Genomic DNA, 22423 nt, shown 5'->3' with positions numbered 1-22423 from the left:
ACGAAATTGGGGTATATATTTATTCATCAACGGAATTGTCAGTAAAAACGACAGATGAATAACATGAATAGTCATTACATATGATTTTCGAGGGTAATTTCATTCACTGAATCAGCGTTCATCATCTGTACAGGACTCTCACGTTAGGTACGATATTGAATTGTACACAAAATGCATGTTTCATCGCAGTACGTATATACTGCATGATATTACAGGATTAACAGTCAGGGTGTGGAGTTCGTCAACCTTCTGTACTGAAGGCATTGTTGGATATTATTTCTGTATTACGAGTTGATGAAAGCTTTTTGGTTGAAAGAAAGGTGTATTTAAGCAAAGAGATATAGCCATGTCTGCTGGGGAAACGCAGCATGTAGGTCCATACCGTCTTGAGAAAACACTCGGGAAAGGGCAGACAGGTGAGTCAAATACTGTAGCATGACTGAGCAGACGGCCTGATGCAGTACTGCTACCGACCGTATTACTACTAGGCCTAGCTAGGTTACTGTAAATTTAGGCCTAACAAATAGCAGTTAGGCTAGTGTAACTGAGAGTGTAATTGGGGAGCCAGATACCATACTTCTTAGTAAACTTACTTTTAAAGCTAATGTTACAGTCTGCAACATACTCCTTGTTAATACTGTAAAGTGTAAAATTAAAATAGTAATACTAGTGCCAGTAGTGGGTCTGGGCCTTGCCTAAGTTATAGGCCTTGTTACTGTTACTAATCTTAGGCCCTAGTTTAACTTAAAACTAAAAGGCTACAATCAATATTGCCGCAATGTTAAAACTTTGGTTGGCTCAACTTAAGTGTTACTTGTTAAGGCCTTTAGACAGTTACTGGTTTGTGTCAATAATGCTAGAAATAGAGATTGAATGTTGTTATTGTTAGTGTTAACATTACAAGGAGTTGTCCAACTGATAGGCCTGACTTTAGCTTACCATAGGTATACAGAAGCTATTTCATAGTTCCCAAGTGGGTTATTTCAAAGAGCACATTCTATTTTAAAGTGTTAACTAAATTGCAAAAATGTGTTTTTTTTCTTGCAATGGAGCATATCTAGGCCTATACAATAGTCAGCATTGCTGATAGCTAGCAGAGGAACAACTAGCCACAAAAGTTAAAAATGAAGCTAAAATGCTATGAACATCTTAAAACTATTCGATGTTTACTTACATGGCGATGCATTACCTGAGCAAAATTTAAGTGAACACTTATCTGACATTGCAGGTACAGTAATAATTTAGTTTTCAAATTTTGTGTAGCAGTTTTAAAGTATCTAAAGTTCGTCCAGACTTATTGGTACTTTTCATTCCTGTGTACAAAACTGCTATACATCTTTGAATTTGTACATTTTGTTCAGCATTTTGCGATGCCATACTGGATAAATTATTTTGTGCAGTGTCAAATGTGTATTTCATTGTTTCTTAAAAAAACAGGCAATATGCAGACAAGGTTTAAACAATGTGTAAAGTCAGATCTGGGAGGTTCCAAGTTATTTTTTACTTTTGTGTACCCAGTGCACTCCTCCAAGTGGACAGATGGAAGAATAGCTTTGGCACATGTACGTGTGATAGACTTCACTGTGTACTGGGGCAGTGCATGGTCTTCAAACTTTTAGACCCATGATGAAGGATCTCCCACATGTGAGGAGTGACCTACAATCCATCATATTCTCACCCCCAGACTCAATGCTCATGGTATTGGTACTTGCAAGCTGCAGTAGCTTGAACGATGGATTTGATGTTAAAGTTCAAATAGCAAGCTATGAAAACTTTAGGCCAAGATAGACTTTGAGATGTGTGGACAATTCTGGCTACGGTACCCACCCCAAATCTCTCAAGACCCACTTTTGGGTCATGCACAGTAATTTGTACATTGTTGTAATTAAGTGTATTTAGAGCCTTACAGGTTATAGAAATCATGCGCACAGAGAGTAGTTTATATGAAAATAATACAGAAAGAGTATGTCACTTTCATATTCAATTTACATTGAAATGCATTATTTTTGGAGAAATCGCTTTTATTGCAGTTGAATTTCAATTGCACAGACTACTGTTTTAGGTGATTGTGAAGCCAATAAAGGAGACAAAATTTGATTAATAGGTTATTCATAGCTTTCTGAAATGGTTTATGTGATGCTCCAATCTTTTGACAGGGAAACATTCTTTGGTAAATGGTCAAATACCTGTATTCAATAACATAATAAATTAAAAAAAACATACAATTTTCAATACTGCATGAGAAACATTTTCAAGACTGCTACAGTATGTACTAAATGTGAACACTTTCCCCTGAATTATCAGAATCAGAGCACTCATCGTATAATACTACAGGTATTTAACTTCTATGAAGGGATCAGTGTTATACTGTATTTTGTGCACATCAGACTTTGTTAAAACTTTCAAGAATGTTAAAATTTATATGTTGAGAGTATGAAACAATGAATTCCTTAAATTTGACTAAATACCAATTTCAGTTGAAGTTTTGCTTTCAAGCAGGGGTTAAGGCAGCCAGACGTCCAAGATTCTCTTGCACAGCCGGTTTTGCAAAATGACGGCCTATTTTTCCCTGTTGGGCTGGCAAAATATATATGAAGCTGTCCAAAGTTTACTCAAGTTTTCAGTACAGAGTATGCAAATATACAAGTTACTGAAAATGAGACAAAGATGTCAATACTGTTTGGGTTTTTTTTCCCGACTCTCCCTAATTCTACCAATCAAATCTCGAAAATTGACTAACTTAATGCTTGCATTTTACCCTTTGATACCTCAAGATTGCAAAGTTTCTAAGGGGCATTGCCCCCTTAAACCCCACCTATGGCGGGCCCCTTGACTCCCACCGTGAGGGACGATCGCATCGCGATCATAATGATGTCTTTGGCATCATGTCGTCCCAAAAGGTGTGACACCCACTTTAAAAACTTGGACACCCACATCTACAGTACCATTTCTACCTCAACCCCTGCTTTCAAGGGGAATCTGTTACTTGCTACTGTAGGTAAGGTTCCGGTATTTAGTTGCAATACAGTACACTGTACTGAAGTAAGTTAACACTGAGTGAATGAAATAGATGCGTACAGTACGTGTTTAAGCTTTCAAGGTTTACAGTCTTGTACCACGCGGAAAGGCCTTCTCACATGACTTTTACAACATGGCTGCATAGTCATTGGTAGCTTGTCACACGCACACACCCAATTGTGCAATTCAAACAGTCGCTCCTGGGCACTACAGTGTGCACAGCTTCAACATGCCCCATATGAGACTTTCCATAGGGTACAACCACAAACCTGCCTACGCAAGTTTATTTACAAGTTGAACTGACCTCGCAGGCCTCAATTTATACACCTGGGTACTGTTTGTACTGTACTGTACAGAAATAAAAGTTTTGCCAATACTGTATACACTGGATATGAACATAATGTATACTTTCAATCAATTTTATCGGGCTAGAATAGCAAATGGTATAAAAAGTGTGGAGCCTTTGATAGTTTGAAATTTATACCATATCACTAGTCTTGTGAACTATGTCAGTAAGTGTGTAACAGTTACACACTAGTCGTGTGGAGTTGAGATGGTGGACATGCAAACCTTTCAAGCTAGAGTACTGTGTTTGTGCTGATACAGGTATTGAAACCTTGCGCAATGGATAGCTCATTGATTGCAAGTGCATTTTGACAGCTCTAATAATAGCAATAACAATTGCAATTAACATGTAAAATATGCACATATATGCTGATGCAGTACAGATGAAGCATACAGTAGCTGATGCTGAACAATCCTTAAACCTTGACCAAGAAAGTTTGTGACCAAGGTGGGTGCACATAGAGAATGTACATGTCTCACACATACCGTATAATAATAATATTACATGGGCTTACCTTACAATAAAATAAACACCAATTGGTTACCCATGCAGAAATCTGTGAAACTTCTTTTTATAGGGAACAGGTTCTGCACTGTTCTTATCAGTCTTTAATAATGCTATACAGCAGTACAGTTGCTTGAGGTGCTTTTGGCTGGTCAATTCTATTAAAGGACATCAGGAAGGGCCATCATAAACTTTTCAATTTTTTTCTATCAATTAAATATATTGTACATTGAAGTATTCTGCAAGATTTGTTATAGAAACTGAACTTTAAGTTTGGAAGTAATGGCAGCATGTAACTTCTACCATGAAAAAAAAAAACTGAAGGATATTGAATGAAAAGATAAAGCTCCACTGTTGTTCATTGTTCATTTTATGACAGCCTCTGACATGAAATTAAATATATGCCATTGATAAAGCAAGACAGTTTTTGAGTATATAACTCGTTAGGTTCAGTACAGTATATCTGTATATGCAAACCCACTGATTGAACAGGACATATCAACTACAGGTAAGGAGCAGCACCAGGGAGAGCAACAATTAATAAGAGAAAACAAAGGCAATGCAAACTGCAGGGGAAGAAAGGGAAGAAGTACGGTAGGAATGACTAGAGAAAAGTACACACTTTAGTCATTCTTCCCTCCAGAGTGTTGAAACTTAACCACTAGACTTGGTATGGTGGTTGTTAACTTGTTACTAACTCTCCTGTGTAGGTTCTGCTTCATTCAGTTTCATTCAAGATTGCTGATATGTATGACACTACAACTGAAATGCAAAGCTTCTTTTAGTATAAAACTTCATAATTTAAAATTTAAATGCTAATTTGTCACTGTGCATTGTTTTTATATGTCCTGCTTTGTATGTTTTGTTCTTGTCCTTTTTAGTATATTTGTATTAGTAAAATACTGTTTTTATGCGAGCATTCAGTTACCATTTGTGGGGTTTAACAAAGTTTATCTTTTCTTATCTTTGCCATCTGAGAAGTTTATGTAATGATCAGCTCTACATACTGTACAGTATTAACTTAAGAAGACAATTTAAAAAAAATGAACAAGAGGGGCTTACTTGTAGTCTTTATATTTTTACGGTAGACCGTAAGTAACTGACTTACAGAAGGTGATATTTATACAATATTTCAGAGTGATCATATAACCATGCCCAAATATCCTGAAATGTAGCACACTGATAGTATTATCAGGCATATACTTCAATATTACAGTGCCAAGTAGCACATCAAGAAAGTAACAAATTGGATGCATGTAACATTTCACATTGTACAAAACAGTGTAGTCCTGTCAAGTGCTCCGTAAGATATCCATATGCTGTTATGGTTACATGTATGCACCGTGGGGAGCCAACAGAACTTTGCCAGTTGGGCTACTTAAATAGGCATCCAGTGTGGATGAGCAATATATTTGTAATGAACATAATTTCTGGTTGCCTTGGAACCATTGTAAAGCTGTCCTACTGTACTTGGCCTCATAGAGAAAAGGTTTAGCTTTTCTCTTTTAATAATTCCCCTTTGGTGTGTTGGATTATTATTTCCTGCATATACCTGCAATTGAACATGATGAGATCTATAAAAATTAGTGATTTTATCTGTTTTATTCAGAGGTTGGAGAGTACAGTAAATTAGTTTTATGGTATGTTGTTAGTGCAATTCCTACAGTACAGTGGGTGTCCTCTGGGTCTTTTGATTTACTTAGACATGTGCTAAATAGTACATACAGGGCAGTACATGACACTGTGAACAGTGTAGTACAGTACAGTACAGAAGGCTAAGTGTCAGTTGATTTGAACTTGGAACATAAACATTGTCCAAAACTAAAAAGAGCAGATTATGTATAACATCAATAAATTTGTAAGTTAGCATGTAACAAACTTATGGAGAAATGTTTAAATAGTTTGGTAACCCACATTATATTCTGAGGATTTCACAATTTACTAGCTCTAGATAATGGCCTTCATTGTTTAACAGGCAACCCTTAAAAATACACATGCTTCTTCAGACCCTGAGATAATTTAGCCTGAATTAGTCACTACAGTTCAGTACACTGTGACTGGGTTTCAATATAAAGTCAATCTGTACAGAACAATTCAATAGTTTAAAAGTTTGTAAGAAATAATTCAATTAAGAACTGCAGAGTTGCTTTCACTTAAATATTACTTTCTAACCGAGTGAATGAAAAGAAAGAAAAGCTATTCATGAAAACTTGCAGGACAATTAAATGCTGAGTTGGCAAGTTGCAATGTTGAAGTTACTGTACGTATGCTGTATACATGCTATCCTGCTGTTGCGCATTGGAGCACTTCCACTATGATTAATCAGTTATAATATAATTTAACATTAACTGCAACATCACCATACTTAAACTTCATAATAGCAGTGTTAACCTTAGAAATTTACTGTTTTAATATAGATTCATGTCGACTGACTGTAATATCCGTCACGCAAATCTTGATCTCAAATCCTGATGGATTCGTTAAATGGCTTTTAATCTTGCTCTGTTTCCTATGTATTTATTAACAACTGTTTTGATGGCCTTCGTGTAAAAGTAGATGATGTCATACAGTAGTTAATGATTCCAAGAGTACTGTATGTCATTCATTCTGCACATGTATGGCACATGGAAACTCATTAGTCTGTATGTACATGTAAACTAGGATACATGTCTTTATACATTTAAAGAGAGTACACTATAAATGGGATACTGTATTTTGACATTCCACAGGTACTGAAAGAATATGTAGTTGATTGGCTATTAAAACCCCCAACACTGTCTAATAAAATGACTGTACTGCATGGTACAGCAATACATTTTACATACATGTTAGTTGGTATATTATGTCTTTGCACAGTATTTACTGTGATACTAGGTATGTATGTAAGTGTGTATCTATGTATGTACAGTATTTTAGATCCTGCTGCAAGCAGGAACTCGCGAAGAAGCCATCATTGGCTTATCAAAGCCGCAAGCTGACCGAAGTCAGACTCTTAGATTCATATTTAACGTCCATGATTATGAATTGTCAATTGTCAACGACTCTGTAACTGGACGACATACATTAATCTTGGAGTGACTCGAACTCGGGACCTTATGATTGAAAGGCACCGGCGTTACAGACCTGTAGCACATGCATTGAGCTATACAGTAGGCTTAGAAAAGTATCAGTTACAACCAACACTATATCTAATAGATATTATCATACATACATGTGTAGATCAGGCTAAAGTTGCACGATCTTTTCTCATCCAGGTCCCAGACTACCCCTTTACTAGCTCCCACCTACTGTATGGTATTTTAATGCATGCTGCGATGGTTGGATACTTCTGAATTGTCCCATACTACAATACTGAAATTTGCTATGTCAGTATATATATTCAGTTCTCTGCAAAGGAAAACCTCAAAAAAAGAAGAAAGAATGTTTGGCCTCAACATCTATCATCAGTAAGCTTCCTCAGTATTTACTGTACCTTTGGATGTGTCTGATAATTGTCAAACATGTGGTATGTTCCGGAAACATCAATTCATACCTCAAAGAATTTGTTTTTTGGGAATTTGTCATGCTAACATTTCACTTGACATAATTTGACAAGCCATTAGCGTCAAAGTTTGACATTGAAGTGTCACAATCTGTAGTTCTTTATGAATCGTAAAGCAGCTACACGGTTGCTTGAATTGCATCGATACTAATACTATAATCGTACTGTACAACAGTACTGCCTCCATATAAATTACAATACAGTATGGATGCAGTAAGCTTATATTAACTTGCTGCATCATGGTTCTAACTGATTACTGTAAGTAAATACCTGTACGTCGTCGTTGTCCTATGAGTCATGACTGACCCTTTGTGACCCTATTGATGATGACGTTCCAACCACTTCTATCCTGGGCAAATCGGTGAGCTGCGCAGATGTTCATGCCGGTGATCTCTTTTATCCCGTCAGCCCATCGAACTTTTGGCCTACCACGTTTTCGTTGACCCTCAACATGACCTTGGGTAATGATCTTCTCCAAGTTGTCACCTTCTCTCCTAGAAATGTGTCCAAAATACTGCAGCTTGTTCTTATCTATCTTCTGACATAAGGTAACCTTCGCTCCAATTTGGTTCTTGACAAAATCATTTGACTTACGTTCCTTCCATGATATCCTCAGCATCCTCCTCCAACACCACATTTCAAAAGCATGGATTTTCTTTCTGTCTACTGCTCCCAAAGCCCACGTCTCAGACCCATATGTAGCGATTGGAAAGACCAAAGCATTCATTATATGGATCTTGGTGTTCCTTGAGATCCCTCTGTCTTTCCAGATGTCAGTGAGGTTTATAGCAGATGATCTAGCCATGGCGAGACGCCGTCGTATTTCTTGTGAGCATCCACCACCATCCACAATCAGAGAGCCCAGGAAGTTGAAAGTGTTGACTACTTCAACATCCTCTCCATCAGCTTGAATATGATGGTCATTCTTTCCTCCACATATCATAACCTTTGTCTTCTTAACATTGAGGTACAGTCCGTATTCCTCACTGGATTGCTTGACTCTTTCAATAAGGTCTTGAAGCTCTGCTGCTGTTCTTGCAAGTAGGGTAGTGTCGTCAGCATATCTAAGATTATTTATCTGGCGTAAATACCTGTACACAGTATTACATTGTACACATGTACCATACATACTGTAGTGGATCATACAATAAACAGTACTATTAAGTGTACAGTATATATGTAGTAACATGCAATAAGCATAATACCAAAGTGCTATGTGTATATTGTAATATGTATGTCTAACATCGTTCACTTGGTTTTGAAACAACTTTGTTTCTACATGGCTGCACTGCAGTGATGTCGAATGAGGTGCCTCTGCCTGTACCTCAGTATTTGAGAAAGTGGTCACATGCTGGGGCATACACTCTCATCCGTAAGATGGGGACGTTAAATGGGGGTCCCGGGAGCAGGAATCGGAGCGAATTCACACCTCTGCCTGGTTATCCTCTGAACATTTATCGAAAAGAGAAGGCTTAAAATAAGCTAATGTTGATCCACGATCTTACACGGATAGGATCTCAAATTATAAGCTACTGTAAGGCTTCCTGATCCTTGGGTCTCTAAACTAAACTAAACTAACAGTATATGTACTATATATCTACAGTGTGCAGTGTTATAGTACTGTACAGCTGTACCTACAGTACTGTAACACTACAGTATATTGCAATAATTACATACAGGAGCTTGTGAAAAATACTGGATACAGCCCTATTGTACAGTACTTAAGTTATATGCACAGTGCTAACATTCATGTATATAGTACTTATAACATAAATCTGATGAGTACAATGTACATGACTGTATTAACTAACATACAGCTCAGCAGTATACATTGCTATTCCACAGTCACTGTAAATTAACATCTTAATTGATGAGAATCATCAGACGCTTCCTTTTACGGCAATACTAATTTCAAGCCTACACTGTTAGAATTACTTTAAAAAACACACAACATACAATTTTTTAGATGTGTTCTGGAGTTATTTTATTATACAAGTCTAAAAATGATGACATCGGTTTTTTTTCGTTCAATTTTGTTTTTTATTATAATTTATCTTCCCCTTCAAATTCTTCTAATCAAATGTAGGTCACAGTTTTGAGCAATAAAATATATAACTACAGTATCGTACCCCAATGCCCACTTTTATAATTTAAAAAAGAAGAATGAAAGAAACAGAAATTCCTAGTACAGAAGGTAACAATAATTCCGACTTTGAGTTGTGCTTTTAATTTCCTCTGCTGATTTTATAGCTTTATACGTGATGCACAAATTACTTTAGTAGAATGAAATTTGTTTTTGTCTCAGCTAGCACTCCTTCCTGCTCAGTGTAGTCTTTTTTATGATGAATTAAAAACCATTCTTGGCCAGAAACAACTAATGGCCTATTTCCTGAATCTGACTTGTAATTTACATTTGTTCTGTCTTCCCCATATATCATTCTGTTTACACGGTTGTCAATGGTAATATTTACATGATCCCTGTTTGAGTAATTTAGCCTCGCAGGAGCGGAGCAACTTGTGTTCGAGGTGTAATTCTGTGCGGTACTAGCTGTTTGACAGCAAAGTTATATTGATAATCAGTGTTATCAAGTGGTTTGTTTTTGTTAAAACACCCCTCCTGATCTTTATTACGCTAGCAGTGCATACCTAGCCGTTTGAATTTTCAGTGAATTGTAATTCATTGTATTAGCATCGAGTGGATCCACTTGCGAGGTTTTGCCAGTGGGAATTAGGTAACGTCAAAATTACCTAAGTAGGTTGAGTGCATAAATAAGACAAATGCTGCTCTTTTCAGTACAGTAGAAGATAAAATATAGGAAACTATGTACACCGAATGAAAGCGGTATTCAAATAGGGTTGTAGACGTTAGGGTTACCATATATCACGATTATATAATCCGAATTGTCGGTTTTTGTAAGTGAAAATGTCTCATCCTGCCAACAAACTCTAGCGTCCCAATTTTGTAAATTTCTTTGTGATGTTCACAACAGTATTCTTGTGGTTTGCAAACTAAAACAGTACACTTTATGCATATCACTGCAGTATTATGCATGTAATGGAAGCATTTGTTATCAGCACACAAACATGATTGATGGCTGCTGCATGCAGTACTTGTAGTAGGCGTCACAAGCTACAGTATGGTGGGAAAAGCCTTGATGTGGACTGCATACAAAATATAGCTACAATAGCTGTACTACATAACGTTAATGTTAATGTAGCTCTATGGTTTTTACTAAGACCCCTCCCCCAGGAAATGGCATCTCACTTTTCAACCCTATAATGTGGTAAACCTACGGTATAGTTGTAACTAAATTTGCACCATTCTGACCAACACATGTGTAATGTTTTACATGTTCCCCAGAGGGGAACATGTTCCCCAGAGGGGAACATTCCCCAGAAGGGAATGAATACATTCCCCTCTGGATCAAACTGTCTATCCTATTGATCTTGATAAAAAATTAAAAAAATGTAGCCTGTAGGTACCTGTTCTTTGGACTATATTTCCTCCATAAAAGTTGTTAGGTCAGTAATTTAAAGTAAAATCTTGTGTCACAGTATATAATTTCCATATCTGTACTATTCATGTATCCATGGTAAGTGTAATTGGAAAAAAAATAAAAAAGGGAATGCAAATATTTCCTTTCAGGTTTTAGAGCTACTGTAAATAGTTAGGTGCAGTAGTTGATTTGTGCATATATGACATATCTGTTACAAATTATAATTCTCTCCATCCCTTGTCTACTAATCCCCTTACATCTATCTCTTTGTGTTCACCATGCTCATTAAACCTGTCTGTATTCTGTGCATGTTTTTGTCCCTTCTGTTACTGTTACTTGTCATTTAGCTTTGAAGAAGATCCTGCTATGTACAGTAAGATTGAAACGTCAGGCCAACTTACTTTTACACATTCTCTTACACCTGTAGGCTCTTTAGTTGATAAACAGTTTGCTAACAGTTTTATTTTTTTTTTTAAATTATAATTCGTTTACATCATGTATGTACAGTAGACTCTAATATATAATTCTCAGACTATATGTTGACATGCAGTCATGTTTAGTTAGAATATCCAGTTCATTTATCATTGAACAGAGCTTCAAAATGTCAATGTCATATATTTGTATTACAGCAGAAGAGCCCCACCTGATTGTCATCTTCTTCCGTTATATTCTCTGAAAAACAAAGTGGAAAGTTAAACTAAATATATATATATATATAGATATCTTATGAAACTGATGAGTGCTTTTATTGAGTAATTCCATTAGGGAAGAGAAAAAATAAATTTGACATCATCTAAATGAGATGAATATTTCATGATACTAATTTAAAATTTAAAATAAAAGGCACATTAAAGAAAGCTCGAGAACCTTAAACAAGAGGCCAGTACCCTACGTATAAAATTTATTACAAAAAATACAGCATCCTAAATTGTTACAGTACTGCAGGTTCTTCCAAGATGAGTTTTTCCATGAATTTGCAGATTTTCTGAATTTTTAGCCTCCCCCATTCCGCAGCTACAGTATGTATACCATATCCGTGAATTTCTTGCGCAACATTAATGTTTAGTTACAAAACAGGAAATACAAAAATGTTTAAAAAAAAACAAGTGCAAATATTATGCAATCTGCAAGGCCATCTACTGTACACGTGTACAGACGATATGTAGTACCTTCTTTATACGTAGACATGTTCGTCAAGGACAAAAGGAAAAGCGCAAGAGAATTGTCGATTCAAGAGGTTTTCTTATCTCCACGTTACTTCTACAGCTGTATTTTATGCAGTGAAATTTGCCCATTGAACTGATGCAAAGTGATCGCTGACATACAACACTTTGTGATGTAAGCATTAAAGTCACACACAGTAACATAATACAGTTTGAAATCCCTGAACTCGGTCAATTGTCCATTGAAATACTGTAATGAAGAAAAACTCATAAAGCTAGAACTTTTGACGTGAGTGTTATATGGGATTAATTTATATTAATTATGGATGTTTGTCTGTGATAACAATTTTTTTTATGTGAAATGGGAGTCAATTATAATATTTACTGTAAAATAAATAACATTCATATGGTGAGAAGATCTAAGAAACACCTGTGTTATCGGTTGATCAACTCTATAATATTTTCAAAACTAACGGTGAATGCATTAAAATTGCTACCAAAATAATACAGTTCTAGAGAATTTAACTACATTCTATAGATCTGTACAGTACACATGTTGGTACTGTATGGCATGTGCAGTACACTGTAGGGAATTTAGATAAATAGTGTTCAACTTTTGTGTAGCAATTTCGAGGGCTCTGAGTTTTTATCTCTCATTGAGAGATTAGTTCCTAGAAAACTGCTATGTAGTACTTCTTTACACTTGTAAAATATGTATCATTAATTTACTTCACCATTTTGTAATAAAACATTTTGCGATGCTATACTGGATAAATTGTTCCCTGATTTAAATGTACAGTATTCTATCCATTTCTGCAGTGCATAGTACTGCACATCCAATCCATACTCAAGTCTAATCTATGAGTGGCGGAAACAAAGTGAAGGCTTAATTACTTGTTCTGGCCCTTGGTATTGATATTAGAAGACAAGGAACATTGTTGCCTTTTATAAGGTTCTTTGAACTGTTGATTGAGTCTGCATGACTGTTTTTGATCTACTAAAGTAAGCACTATGAAATTGGATACTCCTGTACTTGACATTACTGTGGTTGCCAGGCATATATTGTTTATCATAATCCTGTTTGTATGTACGGAGATATGTACATCGCAACCTCCTCTACTGCTTGGATTTCCTATAACTCGCAATTATGTATCTTGATCGTTTGTATAGTGTATATAGTGTGTATGCTCTGGCATATGTGTATTCATTTATGTACGTTATGCTTGGATTCATATAAATAACTCATACCAAGAATATAGACCTACTGTAAGTGTTAGCTGTACAGTACTGTATGTAGGTACAGTACTGCACAGATACAGATAGTGTTTAAGAAATCAAGATTATATCTTATTACCATGCTAACTGTGTGCAGTATTCAATACTGTATATATACTGTACTGTACTGCACAGATACAGATAGTGTTTTAGAAATCAAGATTATATCTTATTACCATACATAACTGTGCAGTATTCAATACTGTATATATACCAATATACTGTACTGTACTGCACAGATACAGATAGTGTTTTAGAAATCAAGATTATATCTTATTACCATACATAACTGTGCAGTATTCAATACTGTATATATACCAATATACTGTACAGTACTGCACAAATACAGATAGTGTTTTAGAAATCAAGATTATATCTTATTACCATACATAACTGTGCAGTATTCAATACTGTATATATACCAATATACTGTACTGTACTGCACAGATACAGATAGTGTTTTAGAAATCAAGATTATATCTTATTACCATGCTAACTGTGCAGTATTCAATACTGTATATATACCAATATACTGTACTGTACTGCACAGATACAGATAGTGTTTTAGAAATCAAGATTATATCTTATTACCATGCATAACTGTGCAGTATTCAATACTGTATATATACCAATATACTGTACTGTACTGCACAGATACAGATAGTGTTTTAGAAATCAAGATTATATCTTATTACCATGCATAACTGTGCAGTATTCAATACTGTATATATACCAATATACTGTACTGTACTGCACAGATACAGATAGTGTTTTAGAAATCAAGATTATATCTTATTACCATGCATAACTGTGCAGTATTCAATACTGTATATACCAATATACTGTACTGTACTGTACATACTGTATGGTCAAGTTTGTGTACGCACAGCTGTAGGGATGTGTCCCCATTCGAGGTGCACAGAGTGCAGCTTCTGCAGCATGGGGAGATATTATATAGTATGTAAGGAAGATAAGTAAACAGACTGAAAGATAGATCTATAGAGTAGGCACAGCCTATGGACAGATCACATAAAGTAAATACATACTGTACTTTCATCAGATCTTGAATTAAAATTGATGAACAATCAGCTGTTTTAAATTATTTCTGGAACAGTATAAAGTTGGCTTTCAGTCATTTTACAGTACTGTAGCTTGCAGTACTACAGTACTGCACAAAACAGTACCACATCACACCACAATGCAAAAGCACAGCAGGAGACTACTAAGGAGGAGAAGAGCTTGACGTCGGCAAAAGGTGGAGGTGGCGGGGGGGGGGGGACCCGCCCCAGATCTGGTGAATCTCCCCAGGGAAATTGATGTATTCTAGAACCCAGCCCATTGGCTGTGCTGTCCCCCGTGGACGGTTGTATGGTAAATCAGGTCACAGGTTAAATTGAGCAAAACTTGTGTGTAAAGAAAGCTTAATCGACCCACTCGTGTAATCTGAGTTTTCTTTTATCTCTGATGAAATGTTCATCCCTGGAGAAACTTTGTAACATTTCTTTTGCTCAGGGCTGTTGAACACATGGTATTATGAAATATTACTGACAGAAGAGGTTCAAATATATATGTATGCACTCAAAAAGAGAGTAGTGTACCTATAGAATTCTGTTCCTAGCAATGTGGCTTAATTCACATGTCACATGTGCTGAATTCTGAAAGTTTAATTAGTCGTAGTTCTACGGCCTATAGTTGTAAGATACATATGCATTTACATTTCTACTGTAGCTTTATTGATTAGTCTAAATTGTTGAACTTGATATCTTGCTGTGCAGCAACGAACGTTGCTTATTACAAAAATCAATAATATCATGCCATGCGATATAACAAGCTTGGAATTAGAAAAATGCAGTCATCTACTTTATTCATTAGGTTTGTATTGGAAATCATACCCCGAAAAAATGAAAAAATTCATCAGTTTACAACCATGCAGCACTATACTGTACATTCTTGGTAATTTGTATAGTACACATGAGGAATATCATCCAAACATTGGATCTGTACCTACCTGTATATATTAATGCCAAACTATGTAATATTAATTAGTTCATTGTTTTCTTTAAGATTAAGATCTTTATCAGTTACAGTACTAGCTAGTATTAGAACACTGCAAATTAACTTTGTGACAGGGAATAATTTATTCGTCATATATCGCCTACCTGTATATATTAATGCCAAACTATGTAATATTAATTAGTTCTTTGTTTTTTTTTAGATGTATCAGTTACAGTACTAGCTACAGTATTAAAACACTGCAAATTAACTTTGTGACAGGGAATAAATTATCTGGCATATATCGCATCACAATAATGATATGCGAAAAATTGTCAAATATTAATATAAGTGCATAGATGCATTATAAATAGCAGTTTTGTACTGTTCACAGGAACCATATTGTAGTATCTAATCATGAGACAAAGGTCAGAAGCTTCAAACTTGCTTTTTTTTCCCCGCCCCCAAAATAAATTGAACACATAATTATTCCCAGACTAATTTCAGAATAAATAAGGACTTCACTTTTTCCTGTAGAAGGCACTTATTGGAAACAGAGAAATTGGCAAGTATATAGGTCTGCAATAGTCTGTCCATATACTACAGGGATGTACCCAGGATTTCCTGAGTGCCAGGCATATTGATCCCCGTCCTGGGGAGGGGTCTAATGGGGAGGGGTGTCCCCCTCCCCTTTGAGAAATGTTTGAAGGTGCTCAGATGCCAAATGCTGGTACAGTACTTGTGTAGCTTCTTAAGCACAAACACTAGTATATACTAGTTTTGCTAACAACTTACATTTTTAAATTTTTTTTTAGTGAAATATGTTACGTACCTGGTAAAAGTTATTAGTTTGTTTCAAAGAGATTTTACAAGGGACCGATTGAGAGCCGTAAGTAATGTTTCTCGCATGCGTAACTGATGCACTATTAGTCTGTATGATTTTTGGCATAGGCTAGGCCCAATTTATGTTGAATATATTGTTAGGAATGTCGGGATTTTAGATGAAAATAGTGCTGGGCGGGATTCACAACTTTTAAGACAGTGCTGGGTGGTAAATTTTAGTGCTGGGCGGGACCGCCTAGTGCCGCCCAGCGTGGGCACATCCCTGGACTATTTTTAGTGTGACAGATACAGTAATTGCAATCTACAGTTAGAGTGTTCAGTTAATAAAAGCATATGAACTTCAGGCACAAAATGTTCAAATCTTCAAAACAGGCTGCTGTATTACCATATATTACTATATTGTACATATAATGTCAAATATAAGTCTCAAAACCTGTTTGCTGTTGAATTTTGGAAAACAAACTTCAGAAGTAGATTCGATGTTTCTTATTCTAAGTGCACTCTGACCAGGTGGGTTCAATGGAGAAAAGCCGTCGCAATCGAAAGAAAGAAATTAATTTTCTGTTGCCCTTATGGCGCAATCGATTTACTGTAAGCTCACTGCGACCTCTCATGTCAGCATGTTCATTACACAAATGTAAATCTAATAGCCTACACATACGGCTCGATCAAGATTTTAATGCAGTCCTATACTTGTATCATCCACAATTTGCAATTCCACGGAGGAAACATCTGAAAACACAGGTCTGTTTATTTATTGAAATGGAAGGAAATGACACAATTTTGCAAGCTACATCTGTGAGACCAAGAGAAAGATACTATTCAAGAGAAGGGTCCTAAGATAAGGCTTGCCACGAATGGACTTATACTGTCTGCGATTCTTTTCGTAATTATTGAAGATGAGATCATTTTAAACATTTTTTCACAACTAGCACATTGAGGTATCTTTGGAGATCTGTAAACAGACTAGATTGTTTATATAAGGACCCAGAGCCATATCTACAGCTCTCTTAGGACTGATTATGATGTCGCCCAGCATCCTTGGTAGAAAGGCTGAAACTCCCCACTAGTGGAACATTGCACAGTATGTACAGTACTACTATAGTTTGTTTAATTGTTTAATTGAATTTATGAACAGAATCATCAGCTTTGTGCTACATAATTAATTAATGCATGTAAAAGTATTTAATTAACATCCCTTTTGACAAGAATGTGCTACAATCTTGTTTGAACTGAAAACCTCATTCATAATTCATAGGGTACCTTGTCAGCAGCTGTGTCATGTACAGTACTGTAAGAGGGAAACAATTCACATGGTCTATGTGGGTGCAGCTGGATAGAGAGCTGTAGAACAAGCTGGTTTATGAGCTGTAACGTTCCTTAGTTCTAACTTTACTGTTGAAACTGTTGTTGTCTTTAACACTGTTTTGTATACAGTATGCTGTGGTACAGTATGGTATGGCATGGTACAGAATGGTATACACATAATGAATGGTTATGAGTGCAGTAGTGCAAATATTTCATGAGTTGAAAGATGGAATGTTCCATTCAACGAGGCGCAGCCGAGTTGAATGGAACAAATTACATCTTTCAACTCATGAAATATTTGCACTATTGCACGAATGGAAACCATTCATTATTTGTTTTATACAACACCTTCAAATTTGGATATAATTGGATGTAAAATGCACTCATGCAACAGATTGTTTTGAACAGACAGGTTTCTCTGCTCTCTTACCATTGAAAAAAGTGCTACCAAAAAAGTATAACCCATGGTTCTATTCCATAGAGTGCAATAGAGCGGATTTTGCATGCAATCGACGAGCAATTGACCAATCAAATGGCCGGAATATAATTAGGTGTTGTATAATAGGGTATAGTACAGTAGCTAGGTGTGGTATCGAATGGTACATTCTGGTACTAGGGTATACAGTACAGTAGGGTATGCTGTAGGATGGTAACTTCTGGTACTAGGGTATATAGTACAGTACGGGGTGGTATAGAGTAGCATGGTGTGTTACTAGGGTATATAAGACAGTAGGGTGTGGTATCGAATGGTACATTTTGGTACTAGGGTATACAGTACAGTATGGTGTGCTGTAGAATGGTATCTTCTGGTACTAGGGTATATAGTACAGTAGGGGTGGTATAGAGTGGCATGGTGTGTTACTAGGGTATATAAGACAGTAGGGTGTGGTGTAGAATCATATGGTTTGGTATTAGCGTATATAGTAGGATGTGGTGTAGAATGATACATGTTTATTACTCTGGTATATAGTACAGTATAGGGTGTAGAATGGTATATGGTTTGGTGCTAGGGTACATATATAACAGTGATGACTCATCATTTATTAAGGTACAGTATCTAATGTTCTCCACACACAGCCTGTACTATTATAACATCGGTCTACTATGTACAGTACTACAGTAATTAGTGCTGCCATACAGTACTACTGTAAGTATATTCCTTGAATTTCACTGCCACATGAGTAGAGAAATGTCTTCCACATGGAGATCAGAGAAATGTTAACGCTGACACTAAATTCCCTGCAAAGATGAAACCATCACGATTCATTTAATCCCTCCTGTGTCACATACTGTTCACATTATAAATGTTATTTGCCCTTAGGACACAGTATATATACACACTCCAGTTAGTGTTAGATCTTAGTGCACAAAGGATATATCCACATAACAGTTGTTGTATCCATCAAAACTGACTGACAGGAGAGAGAGAGAGTTAAAACATCCTCTCTAACGGCATCACCTATTATTGATCTCGATCTAAGATGCCAACTGTTCACTGCCTCTCACAGTTCTCCATACCGCCAGATACCTACTGTACTGTATACTGCATCCCACTTATATTGAATGATATGCCTTGCAATTTATCTGAACTGCAAAGTCAGCCCTTGTAGATGGGTTTTAATAATGACAAATATACAATCTATATTACCCACCAAAAAGATGGCCTAAGGAAGAAAGGGAAGGGAGAAAAAAAAAAAGTAAAATGGTAATTAATTCTACTAAAGCTTTGCAAGGTTGAACATGTGTTTGTGTAAGTACTACTATCTTTGTACGGTCTAAGTGGTAAAATTCAGGTAAATTAATTAATGCTTAGTTGGGAGTGTGGTTATTGGGTTAAAAAAAAAATTGTAAACAGGGAGGCACTGAAATGGTACATGGTAGTGATTTAAGCAATAAATTAGTACAGTTTATTACAAAGAACGTTTCTGTAACGTCCAAATTAAAGACATTTACAATTTGAGAAGTTTTGACCTTGTTAACAGACTGCAGCTGTCGTTTTAAAATTATCGACAGCATTATGCTAGAAGCTTTGAATAATTATATTGCTTTGGATCAAAATATATTTTCAGAATGGAAATTTTTTGAACATGTCAAACTTACAGAAAGTTGATAAATATACTGTAATTTGTAGATTAGGCCTAAATTCATAATTTTGTGAGAGCTGTCTGTAACTGTGTGAATGTATGCATGGACACTCATATTAACTGTGAGCGAGGCAATTTTCATTGTGTTTTGTAGTTGTATATAATTACTTAAAGAAATGCTTTTTTTTTTCACCTAAATACTTCCCTTCAAATAAAATGGCACTTTTGTGATATATGCATAAAACTGAAATCCAAGCATCCCTTTCTATAAGTTCAGTTTAAAGGATTGGTTCAGGTGTTTGACATGTCTATTTTGTATGAAAGAGCACAAAACGACAAAAAGAACAGTAAAGAAACTACCATGATAGCATGCTCTGTTAAGGAGATATATGACACTTTGAAGATATCAAAATTTCTTTGAAAACGACTGGTGTAGAAAGACTTACTGTGAGGGTGTGATGTCACATCCTCACTTCCTTAACATATGTGAATATATTTCTTTAAAAATTATTTACATTTTTTAACACATTTGAAAATAATATAATCAAAAATTCTTCAGATGTTTAATCTCAAATACTTCCTTTGACAAATATGAGATCTCCTGACATATCTTTTGGTTGAAAGTCATGAAATCTCACAAAATATTTAGAGCAAAAAACAAAGACTTTTCAGGAATGTGAGGATGTGACATCACAGCTAGTCAGATTTCAGCAGTTTCTACACAATCTGATAAAACTTTACACTTGAATATCTCTTTAACCGAAAAAGATATTTGAAGAGTTTTTTTCACCATTGTGTAAATATTGTCCTCTTTCATATAACATAAACATGTATGGCAACTGAACCAATCCTTTAAGTTTATATGCTTACAGAACATATATTGTACCTCAGTGTATCCAAGCTGCTACTGTTATAGTACTATACAGTGTGAATACCAGTACAGTGTGTATATACTTACACATTATAGTGTGTACACTGTACATACTCTGAATGTCTTTGAACTCGACTGACAATAACATTCCAAAATATTGTGGATTAATTTTCAATTTATTAAAAATATGACCTTGTCATCTAAATTGAAAGTATGTTAATCAATAGAATTTGTTTTCATAATTATAGTCGTTCTATGTACGAGTCCTCTTGCTCTACAGTGACAATTCCTTGACATTTTGAACATGTGCTTGCGTGTGTTTCCCCGGCACAGGATGTCTTCTTCTGCTTCTTCTTTGCAGCTACGTAAATTGAGTGAAATCTTGAAATTTATACACAATTTACCGTGACACAGGAATTTAAGCCACAATCTTTATCGTTCTGTATTCATACTCTGAGTTTTTTTTAATATTCTTTTCACATACGTAGCTAGCGTTCATGACGATTTGAACGAGTCTCTACATTGACATTTTCAGTTGTTTATAAGGCATGAAATTGTAAAGGTTGCCATGGAAACAATTAAATGTGCACTTACAGTAACAAAGTTAACATTCAAAAGTGCTTTATATTCTTATACAATAATACAGTGCATAAGGTAAATGAATCCATGGGTGTTTTCCTTCAATTGTACATGCAGTAACTACATTGTTATTGTACAGTCAAGCAATATTTGGCCTGTAAATTTTGAAAAAGAAATAAATACTGTAAAAAGTCCCTTTGTTAAAATTGCAGTGAGAGTCTAAAAATAAAGCTGGCATTTATGTGAGCTGTGAACACATACATTTAAATACTATTTCAGTGGCTAGTATGTCGGATCAGACTTCATATTAAATATATTGTCCTAAAATTGACATGATTGCTAAATTTATCGAGCAAACCTAGTAGATTTTGCAGACTTTGTGAAGATCATATATGTAAAATACATGGTGGAATCACTGTTAATGCACATTGATGATATACTATAAACCTACAATAAAATTGTTGTCAGTATTATGCAACTTAACTTAGAAGTATTGTATACATGTACTACAGTATGGACTTTATTAACAGCCCTGGAGTACTTTACTGTTCAAATTTTTTTATTTTTTTTTTGTGTCGCAGTTTTGTCTCAATTTGGTCACTTGTAAAATACTACATCGTTAACTATGTAAACATATGCTATGTACATCTTTGCACTTGTATAAATTTGAAATTTGCCCATTTTACAGTATATGCATTTTGCTATGCAATAATGTACATTGCATAAATACTGCATTAATTATTCCCTGTGTATGTACAGTACTGCACAGTACAGTAAAGTAATTACTGCATATATGACTACCAGTTCTAGCTGGGACCTGTACATTAAATGTCAAGAAGATAAAAATAAGAAAAAACAGGAGAACTCTCTTATGTTTTGAACTGACATTATAAAGTACATTAATGACTATTTACAGTAGATGTGGAATCTCAGGAAACTTAGGCCTAGAACTGTGTCAAAGAATATTCTAAGGTCCTTAGAAATATAAGACAAATAACAGTACCACACTGTATAGAATATATCGTTAAAGAGAACAGTCTTCAAGGTATGTAGTTTGTAGATTTGAACTTTGTTTTGATTCACCACAAATGATGAGTTTTAATTCGGAATGTAAAAAAAAAACATCAGAGGTGCATTAAAAAAATTATGTTGGTTTGATTTATATTGAACTTATCTAGAACTTAACTGTTAAACAACTATGCAATGGTTTTTTTTTTATTTTATTTTTTATTTTATGGTTCTCTTTGGTCAGGAATTAATGCAATACTGTCTGCACTATATACCCCTTTCATTGAAAATTTCCAAATATTGAAACAGTCTGCTTTTGCAAGTGTTCAATTTATTCAAATTAACAACATACCCTGACTTGATTTACATATTAAACACATTGGGTACCGGGTGT

General features: G+C 35.4%; 1 protein-coding gene and 1 long non-coding RNA gene across 2 annotated transcripts in view; both read left to right on the top strand.

The window, feature by feature from the left end:
* Positions 1-22423, top strand: part of LOC139969477 (uncharacterized) — a 128081-nt gene that overhangs the window by 63039 nt on the left and 42619 nt on the right. The window lies entirely within an intron of this gene.
* Positions 163-22423, top strand: part of LOC139969473 (serine/threonine-protein kinase BRSK2-like) — a 61670-nt gene continuing 39409 nt past the window's right edge. The window contains exon 1 of the mRNA XM_071974496.1: positions 163-416. Coding sequence (XP_071830597.1) covers positions 347-416 — 70 coding nt within the window. The 5' untranslated portion in view covers positions 163-346. The remainder of the gene's footprint in view (positions 417-22423) is intronic.

The sequence above is a fragment of the Apostichopus japonicus genome, chromosome 7, assembly GCF_037975245.1.
Source record: "Apostichopus japonicus isolate 1M-3 chromosome 7, ASM3797524v1, whole genome shotgun sequence".
NCBI classification, from domain to species: Eukaryota; Metazoa; Echinodermata; class Holothuroidea; order Aspidochirotida; family Stichopodidae; genus Apostichopus; species Apostichopus japonicus.
Note: the sequence above shows the minus strand (reverse complement) of the source record. Positions and strands in the feature narration are given on the sequence as shown.